Raw genomic sequence first — 10,265 nt, 5'->3', positions numbered from 1 at the left:
GACACATGGAAATACCCCTCTAGTGTGAAGTCTTGCCTCGAGCATTGAGGTTGTCTTGTCTTCGTGGCAGAGAAAGGCTTTTGTTGGGAGTTTCCCACTCTTAGTACACTAAGAGGGTTGTGTATCAGGTGTCTGGCAGGAGAAAGAAAAGAAATGTAAGGGGAGAAATCATTTATGTGGATGAGGACTGTTTTAGCCAGCTGTTGACAGCGGTTGTTTCAGTTCAGAAACGTTTTGCTGAATGTCACTTTGAAGTAGGTAATGCTATTGGTGGGATGTTCAAGAGCTGAGCCTCAGTTTTCAGGGTCTGTGCGTCCTTTGGAAGCTCCTACTGCCTGAATAAATGGTGGGGGAAAGAAGTTCACTCCATTGCAGGGGCGGCATTTGTTGAAAAACAATTGTGAATTTAATAAAAAAAGAAAAAAATCTTAAACTTTCAGGGCAAGTAAAAGGAGACTTTGTGAACTAAAATGCCTGCACGGGTAGCAAAATGTGATGTTAAAAGTTGGTAATTCAGTGGTGTCCTCTAACCTGATTCACCTGGAGCTGTGTAAGGTGAGCCAGGAATGGCCCTCGAGTGTTGCTGTAGAGTAGTAGCAGGCAGGTGACACGGTGGAGTCACAGAGCAACTCTTGTGACGGTAAAGCAGCATCTTAACTCTGGATCTGTTCTCTCCCATAATGTCCCATTGATAAAACTGACATGTGACCAACAGTACAGCCATTTTAACTGTTACAAGCCTGTGCTCAGCTACAGGGGAGCTGCAGCTGCGGAAAGCCTGTGTGTTTGTAAATGAGAGGGAAAGGAACCCAACCTGTGCTGAAAGGATTGTGGGAGTACCCCCCTCCTCCCCACCCACGGATACTTGTTACACTAATACTTGAACGTGTGCCTTATGGTATTCCTATCTGACTAGCTATTGTGTTTTATAGCCTTGTATTGAACTTTGTTTGGGGTTTCGTGTTGTTTGGATTTTCTTTTTTTGATTCAGTGCGAAGTATGTGTGTGAGGAGTTAATTTAATTCCCAATACAATAAAAGCTTTTTATATTAAAAAAAAAATCAGTTAAACAAGAGCTGTTTCTGTGCTGTCCTTTTATAAAAAAATCTAACTTCTTCAGCTGTTAAATGTCTGACATGCAGCCAGATTCGAGGCAGTTATTTCTAGCTAACTCCCATCTGAAACTCATCTGCAGCCGAGTCCAGACCCTGAGGATCTGCAATGCAGATCTGCACACCGGGCTGCCCTGCTTCCTCCTGGGGAGGGAGTTGCTCTCACCACCTCTCCTGTGGATTAGGGTCAGCTCTAACAGAGAAATGCATACTTGAGGTATGGGTGCGTGCTCAAACGCCTTTTCAGGTAGCAGATCTGTAAGTACGTGTTCTTGGCACTGGAGTCATTGCTTCCCAGATGGAAAACAGGCAGTGGCAGGCACGTGGGAGCATGAAAATTGAGGTTTAGAGCAGCCCTTGGGAATGACAGAATGCATACCTCAGTCTGAGCTGTGCTCCAGACGCTGGAAGCAGTGTTTCCGCAGTTCGTTCGTAACATCGAATGCGGGAAGATCCACAGCTCCCTCGTGGAGCCCCTTCTGCTGTGCCGCCAGTCTTTAAGTAGTATTACAGAAAGTTCAGTCCAGTTTAATATTCATCAATATTTACAAATGTCACGAGCTTCTGGTGTAGCTCTGGGCACATGAGAAATAACTACCTATGCTCCAGTCTGTAACAGTAACACAGAGCAGATGCTGGGTCTTGGCTAAGTTGTTACTTAACAAAGGCAGCTTCGTGGCACCAGCAAGGCAGGACAGCTTGATGCTCTCTCACCAGTCCACTGCAGTGCATAATAAACAAACACATCACTGCTGGCCTCAGCTGTGTTGTGCCGATGCAACTGTTAATACAGCCCAGCATTATGATAAGCTATTTACTTGTTCTTCATCTGTGGTCCAGCAGCATCCTCATTGCTGCTGCTCTCTGGCTGGCTACCCAGTTATCTTCCAAACCACTTTTTCTTCCGTGCTTGCTGAATTCCATCTAGGTTTCAGGCAAGTTTTTGCAGTTTGTGTTCTCTTGGCCAAACCTGATCATAGTGTGCAGTACTGTCTGTTACATCAGTTGCTAAATTACGGATGAATAACAAAGCTCACTTGAGAGGGCTCCTAAACTTGGTGGCAGTTGACATTCGGTGCAGCTTTATTAGCAGAGAGGCAGAGACAAGACCCTTTCTAGCAGCTTCCTTAAGTCCCAAACTTCTCAAAATGAGCATTTTGAAAAATGAGCACCAATTTTATACGACTCTAGGAACACGCACTGCTTTGAAATCTGTGTCTGTATGTAAGAGCCAGGTGTAAAGCAGCTGTTGCTGGTGTCAAAATCAGTTAAACTTTAAAACCCCTGCTCTGAACGACACTACTGCTTCACTACCAAAAGCCTTGCTGGAGCCAAGACCCTGGCTTTTACTGCTGTACTACATCGCACTACGTTCATCATCTGGACTGGTGCTAACGGCTCTTCTTAACAGACTCCACACTGCTGCCTCTCACCAGCTCCCATGTCTTTAAAGCTAGTAGACGATGTTAATCAATCAATCAGTGTCATCCCTAAAGCTCAGCCTCTGTCCCTTTGTCACAGGGCGGCTGACAGTCTCATTTCCCTCCAAGTCTTCCAAGGAAAGAACTGCTCCTCCCCACAGATGTTCACGCTACTGTTGCAAGCAGCATGCAGACAAACCACGCCACGACACACCCTGAGCGGGCCCACCTTTATTCTGCCACAGACCAAGAGAAGGAGAGGCGGAAGAGAGGTGACGGGGACTCCCCGGTATGCCATGTTTGGGGTGCGCTGCTGGATAGCGCCTGTCTGTAAACAGGCTGCCTTTGTCAGGCGTGGTTCCTTCGGTGCCCTACTGCAGGGCTCTCACAGAAGACTGGCCTCGGGGTTTGTATGGTCCACGTCACGCCAATACGGACAGAGTGAAGGGAGAGCGGACAGTTTTTTTTCCAGGTGTGACCAAAGCTCTGCTGCTAGAAAGCTGTTGCCTTTTGTTGATAAATGAAGACCATCAGACAAATAGGAAGAGAAATCCTGCAGGGGAGGTTAAAACCATGTATTAATGTATTTGCTAGTTGCAAACAGAAGGTCCTGAGTAATTTTTAAGTAAGTCACTAAGTTCTTCAAAGCCAGGTGGTATATATTCACTGGGTTTATTTTATTTTTCACCTTTTGTATTAAGAGAATGTTCTGATGGCTGAAGTTGCTGCTATTCATCAGGAACAGATAAAGGGATTAAGTGATGCCATCAAAACATTGATTCTACTGCACCAAGAGGTACAGGAGAGAGAAAAGATTCAGTGTCTGAACTGGAGTTACCTGCTTAGAGTAAAAGTTTGCGATCTCTGTCACATGGATGAGTTTGGATATTTGGTCAGAAGCATCAGCAAGGTACCTGTGCAGCCTGAAGTTAGCCAACGCTGAGCAGCGGGCTGGAATAGGTGCCTCCCCTTCCAACCTAGACTACTGCAAGATTCAGAGTCCAAGGAAACAGTTCCTTACACGTAATGCACCCAGGGGACATTTGCTAACCAAATATAATCATCGCCAGCTTGTACTAAGCTTTATTTCTGGTAGCCCTGTGAAGCATGCTGGATTATTGTTTTCCTTCCCTGGAGTGTAATTTGGGTGTATTTTGTATCATTTCAGTGACAATGCAGCGCTGCTCGTTCCTCTATGCTAAATGATGCATTTTGCAATTCATGACTGTTTCAAGTCCTTCTCATGACATCTGTGATGGTTTGAAAATGGCGCCGGCCGGGGGCTGAGCTTTTGTTAAGCTCCGTTCTGCATAGGTTTACAGAATTACATTCCATCCAAAATCCTGTCGTCACGAACCCCTTTTGGTTTTAATAGCCACATAATTTTAACCTGCGAAAACATCATACCTGATTTTTTTGCATCAGTGTCCAAAGGTCAAGTACATCCGTTCCACAGTCCCTGGCTACCTGAACACAGGTCTGGGCGTATTCCCCGGTGGTGGCATTGCAGCGATTTAATTTGTCACCTGTCAGTCAGAAACAAAGAAAACATTAAGCAGTCACAACTGAGAGAGCTTGATGTCAGTCTTCTGTGGTACACGATGCTTAGTTTGTTAAACCAGCAGGCAGAACCAACCGCAAACTCAAGCCAAAGCCCCTCAGTTTAGGTGGCTGGAAGCTACAGCTCATGTAGCCTCCTCCAGGGCACCTTTTGGTTTTGAGGCCTTTTTGAAAATACATTTCTTGTTATCAAGTGTGCGACAGGTGAGAGAGAGGCAACAGCAACAAGCACACGGCACGACGCTTACTGCTGTGCTGCTCGAGGCGCTCACCTTCTGCAAGCTTCAGGAGAAATCAGTGCAATAGGCTTAAAACGCTTCACACACCCACTACCAGCACATGGAATAAAGAAAATATAAATCTATTTAAAAGCTTGCCTTCCACTTCACTTCCTGGATGATATCTGAAATTCCACACCTGCTTGGGGCAGTCTCCTCATTGCAACGTGCTGGTGAAACCAGGGTACATTTAGGTGCAAACCTTTATTAGCACTTGCTACATTTGTGTGCACAGTTACAATGGAGCCAGACGCTCAGTACGTGTTTTGCCGCAGTGAAACTTTGGGGCAGGACATTATTAAGTTATGTTGTTACAGGTTTTTTAATGGGTCCTATAATGCAATCCATCGACAACTCCTACCCTACTCCCTCCTCGTATTTGATGTATCTATCTGATGATTGCCACTTGTTCACAGCGCCACCTCTTTCCTCCCATCATTTCTTTTCACCATAAAAATATCCTTGGCAGCCTCACCAATCTGTTTGTTAAGAGATATTAGATGTTTATCTTAAATAAGTAAGTTTTAAATAGAACAAATCACTTACTTAGACTTGTAACGTTGTGTGATTTAACATGCTCTTTGCTTGGCGTTACTTAGCATGAGTAGCTGGATTTGCTGAAGCCTTAGGCCACAAGCTGTAAACTTTCACTTAGATTTGCTGAACTGGTACAGAAATTTTATTTATTGTATCTGTTCATGCAAGACAAAACCTCCAGAGCCAGAAAAATAAGAAAACCAGACGAGAAGAAGGGTTTGAGGGTCAAGGCAGCTGCAACTAGCCAGGATAACAGCCTGCCTGGAGACAATGAGGAGTCAGAAGGTGTTGGAGGATCTCAGGCCAGAATCACCACTGGACCAAAGGGTGTGTGAAAGGCACGTGAAGATCGCACGAAGGGCAGATGCCTGTAAGGGGTTTCTTTGTTTGGAGTCCCTCTGGAGGCACCCAGCTCGAGCTGACCATACTGCTGTACCATTCTATTAAATTATTTACTTTTTTAAGATTCTATGCCTGAGACTCTGCTTCAGGAAACCCAGTGTCCAGACTGCACTTCTTTAACAAGTCCTTCCCTGAGTGGCCCTTCAGCTCATTCAGCCTCCACCACACAGAGCTCCCTTTGTGGCAAAGTTCTCTGTATTGATCACAACTCCACCTCCCAGGTGAGGTCTGCAGTCCTGCCTCTTTCCCGTTCTATGGCTTCTAATCTAGCAGAGCTGATAATTTCTTCTCCTCCCTTTGCCTTTCCTTTTGTCATTAGGATTGCTTCTTGACTGTTTCACCTCCCCTTCTGTTCTGGAAGCACACAAACACACGCCTGCTCTCAGTGTGCTGCTCTGCAGAAGCACATGCTGGGTCTACAAGCTAAGAGCAGCAGCCAAAGGGAGCTCAGGGAATATGGGGGTCTCCTGAGGGACCAAGGAGGCAACTAGTGATTTATCCCTCCCCACCAAGCTGGGGAAGGAGGACAGCCAGCAGTGAAGAGTGTAACAGGTATGGGGATACTCAGAGCTGCCAGGTGCTTCAGTATGTGTGGGGACTGACCTGAAGGAGCTGCCTGCTGCATTGGTGAGGTCAATGCCCACCACCTACAAAAATTCACTGCTAAGACGAGTGAGTTAACAGGAGACCCGTGGCAGCTGGAAGGTTAACATCACACCCATTTTTAAGAAGGCAAGAAAAAAGGACCTGGAGAATCGTTAATCACTCGGCCTCACCTCAGTGCTAGGAAAGACAGTGAAGTAACCTCCTCTTGGGATTTATTTCCAAACACTTGCAGACGGAGAGGAACCATCAACACAAATTTAGCAAAACCAGGTAGTGCTTGACCAACCCAATTGCCTTCTGTAATGACATGAAGGCCATGCAGAAGACGACGAGCAGCGCTCACTTTAGTAAGGGCTTTGATTCTGTCTCCCACAACACTCTCATTTGGAAGCTGAGTTTCTTTTCACACCCCTTTTCACACCTGTATGAATGTTCCTGAGAACATCATCTGCCTCATGTTTCACATCTCTCCTTTGCTCTGACACCTATCTATCCGACAAAACCAGAAATAGGCAGAACTTTCTCCTGGATACCAGCTGAGGGTAGATGATCTGACATTGCTGCTTACTGTGTTCACAAAGCGGTTCACATCCGCGGTCCATGGTCTGAGATCACCCTGTCTTTTGTTCCACCCCTAGATGGCAATCTCTTTTAGACAGATGCTGGCAGACTCAACACTGTTAATGCAAGTTTCCTCTCTCCCCACACCATAAAAAGGATAGTTTTAAGACAAAAGTGAACTGACAACATTTCAGAACTGTTACTCGATAGTTAGGAGCCAGAGAAGCAGCATTCATGGCACGCTCACCTAAGACATCTTCAAAAGGACAACACGGGTACGCATTTTGCACACTATGTATGTAGTGGCTGTAGTGGGAGCTGGGCACACGCGCCAGGAAAGACTGCTCTGCACCTCACCTACCCCCTTTGAGCTACCCAAGCATCTACTACTGTCATATATACAGCTCTGGCCATGTCTGATGTCTGATCCGACCCGCCACAGCTGCTACTGTCTTACACAATTTGTGAGTATTACTCTAGGACTTTCTCTCCTTTCCCAATCTAAATATAACAACCACACTGCTGGATGAGCCCAAAATCTGTCCTGCAATGATTGCTGACACACAGCAAAGTCCCCTAACGCAAAGGTGTGCAGTAGCATGGTCTACTTTAATGCAGCGTGAACACGAGGTCATCTTCACAATGCTACCGCTCTGACTGAGGACACATACTCAATAGCACCTAAGTTAGGGAGGACCTTGCAAATACAGGGGTGACAGCTCCGCATTTATCTGAATCTGACTCAAAAGTCTTTCATGCATGTGCCAGAAGTGGACAAGCTGTCCCAGTGGGAAAGAGGGCACGCTCTCGGGAGGTATAAACTGTTGCTGCTGGAGTCAGTGGGATTATGGCCATTTCCACCCACTGAGTAACATGAAGAAAGCAGTGCTGTTATGTCTCTGTTTTTAGAGTTAGCTTGAACAACATAATGAGAAATCACTTAATCACCCTCTGCTTCTTTTTCGGTGCTTGTATTAGCATCCTTAGAATAGGATATTCTCTGGGTTTTTAAAATTTAAAACAGACCTGCCTAGGATATTCCTGCTTATCCAAGCAGATATGAAACATGCTGTGACTGTTGTAAAATTTTCTAAGGCAAACAATGCAAAGACTTTTTTCCACTATTCATGTTGTTTTGGAAGCTGGTAGGATATGACGTGGTCTGCCTAAGGCACCTCAGCAAACTCTGTGTTCTCAAAGGGCAGCTGCTTCTGTCCGTTTTATGCAGGAACAGATCAACTGATGATTTTGCAAGAATGTTACTAACTAGTTAGTAGTTACTTCAGGAGCTTATCCGAAAGCTGTCTAGCAAAACAGCTAGCAGTCCTCTTCCCTCAACTCAAAGCGCACGTCTGCAGCCTGGCACAAGCACAAAGCCAATCATCTGTCAGCCTGGGATCAGTAACTTATGGTAAAACACAGAAATTCTGCCCATCCGTACCATTCTCTTACCTTTGGCAAGACACTCCTTTTCCCAAGCTGATTCATGAAGAGGCGGTGGCGTTATCAAAATAATCCTGTCTTCAGTAATGTCCACTGACTTCAGATACTGTATCATGCTCTTTAAGTTTGCAGCATATTCATCCACAGGAACGTGTTGCTTAGGGTTCAGATCTGTCAGGGACGGAGCACGTGCATTAGTTTAGCAGATGCTAAACTGCTCACGGATTTATGACACAACACAATGTGCTTTTTAGACAGTGAATGAACGCGGGCGCTCATCTTCAGTAGGCAGTGCACCTCAACCACTGATTCAGGAGGTGTGGTAGGGAAATGCCATTCCTCAACACCCAAAGCAGACAGACAGGAGTTTAAAACACAGCGCTTCCAGCTAACAAAAAGAAGGCATGGGGTAGGGAGGTGAAACACTGGGATTTTTTTTAAGATACTTTTTCTTACAACTAACTCCATATCTTAGTATTAGATCACATAACCACCTCAAACCTCACCTGAAACAAAACTTGCGATTTTTAACTCGGTTGGATGCAGAGAAAATCTCAGAAATTCCCATGGACATACAGTCATTTCTTCATGCACTGATGTTACCATTTCGACTACACTAGCTCTGTGTGCTATCATGATTACCTTAAAGAGAATCGCAATCCAAGCACTACCTTCCCTCATTCCTCACGCCACCTGCCAAGAACTCGGACTGCTTTAAAGGCAGAAAAACCAGCTAGAGACCCACTCCAATTTTAGGAGATGGACATATTACTAATTTTTGAACCCCCTGAACATTACTTTCAATATCAAAATTTGGTGAGGCAGAGAGAGATAGAAGGCACTGCATGGTTTAAATACAAATAAAATGATTGAAAACAATGCACTGGAAAAATGAAAAGAGGGCAACTGGTTCATGGAGAAGCAGTAGAAGAAGTCCGTGTAATGTTCTGCCTTTTCTGCCAAACTGTAAAACTGTCTTAAGAGAACAGATCACAGGAAAGAAAAAAAAAAAAGAAAAAAGGGCTGCTGTACCTTTCAAAGCACTGTCATTAGCTCCAAAGAAAATGGTAACCGCAACAGTACTCTCAGCACTAGCACTGTTAGTGATCAGCCTTGGAAGGATCAACTTAGCCCATCTGGTGTTGTACCCCGAGAGCCCACGGTTCACAACATCACATTTTCTGAAACAGAGACACATATCAAAAGGAACATCTCTCCTCTGCCCAGCAGAACAAAACTTGGCAAGTTTTGAACCATTCTGCCTCCGTTCCTCTCTGAACAATGAGGTGCCATGGAACACTCCCACTGAAAATGTGGGATTGTAACTTGATGTTTTGAAAGTGCACGCACAGGTTGTGCGTGTAGGATTTACCTGCTACTTCTACTACGAAACCAGAACAACAGTCTTGACAATCACCAAGGACTTTTGTCCAGTACTGGGCAGGTTACCATGAAGGCAGTTCCACTTCAATAAATAAATAAATGTTAATAACTAAATATACATTATTAACTTGCGCTGGTTTTCTTTCAGAAAAGCTGGACAACTATGTGCATGTTAGAGATAACTTCTGAAATTTAAGCTCTTACCTGACCAGTCTCTCAGCAAGGGATGCCCCCCAGCCATTCTCCTGGAAGGAGAACTGAAAGCAAGCGAAGAAACGGTTAGGTACCCTCACGAGAAGCACCTGCTCCCCAGCAGGTCAGTCGCCATCACCAGCACCTTTCCTCCCCAAAAGCTTTTCATGCATAGCCTCTGCTACTGCAGCGCTTCCTCCCTCCCAGCTCTGGCCCTGCAGAGGCCAAACAGCCCTGGTTTTACATAGACACAATCCCTTCACAATCAAAACTGACTGCTGTCAGGCTGCAGTTTCATTTTGGCCAGTGAGGCTTTTTTTTTTTTTTTAAACCTTAGTCTACTTCTTTATTTCTAAGATCCTTTCACTGTGCTTTTATTCTGGAGAGCACATCTCAAAAATCCTCTCTCCACATGCTGCTTCAGAGCGCAGTTCGATACCTACTTCTAGTAACGGAAAAATGAATCCCTTGTCCTCACTCCCACTGCTGCACCACCCCCATTACGACACTGCACAGCGAGATCGTTTAGACAATCAATCTCCCACTCAAGACAACCTTTGTCTTTCACCAGATCGTTTCATCGGAGCAGCTCTGTGAGCCTCTCCACCACTCAACCCATGCATCAGAAGACAGGAGCCCAAAATGAACACTTAAAGGCTGGCACTGCCTCCAAGCAGATCTTCCCCACGCCACGGTCTGGTCACACTGATGTAGAACATGTCTCCAGGGCAGGTGAGCTCGATGCAGGGAGCTGCACAAAAGGGACACAG

The 10,265-nt window shown here is 45.4% G+C and overlaps 1 protein-coding gene across 1 annotated transcript; it reads right to left on the bottom strand.

Moving 5' to 3' along the window:
• Nucleotides 1-2,866: 2,866 nt before the first annotated feature.
• IAH1 (isoamyl acetate-hydrolyzing esterase 1 homolog (S. cerevisiae)) lies at nucleotides 2,867-9,560 on the bottom strand (the record flags this gene model as incomplete). The annotated part of the gene is made up of 5 exons (XM_010135485.1): nucleotides 2,867-3,086; nucleotides 3,941-4,059; nucleotides 7,930-8,091; nucleotides 8,953-9,101; nucleotides 9,508-9,560. Coding segments are annotated over 5 exons (651 nt in total), but the record flags the coding sequence as incomplete, so codon positions are not given.
• Between the last annotated feature and the right edge of the window lie 705 nt (nucleotides 9,561-10,265).

Source organism: Buceros rhinoceros, unplaced genomic scaffold (assembly GCF_000710305.1).
Source record: "Buceros rhinoceros silvestris isolate BGI_N320 unplaced genomic scaffold, ASM71030v1 scaffold30100, whole genome shotgun sequence".
NCBI lineage: Eukaryota > Metazoa > Chordata > Aves > Bucerotiformes > Bucerotidae > Buceros > Buceros rhinoceros.
The sequence above is the reverse complement of the archived record's forward strand: the minus strand, read 5'-3'. Positions and strand labels throughout refer to the sequence as shown.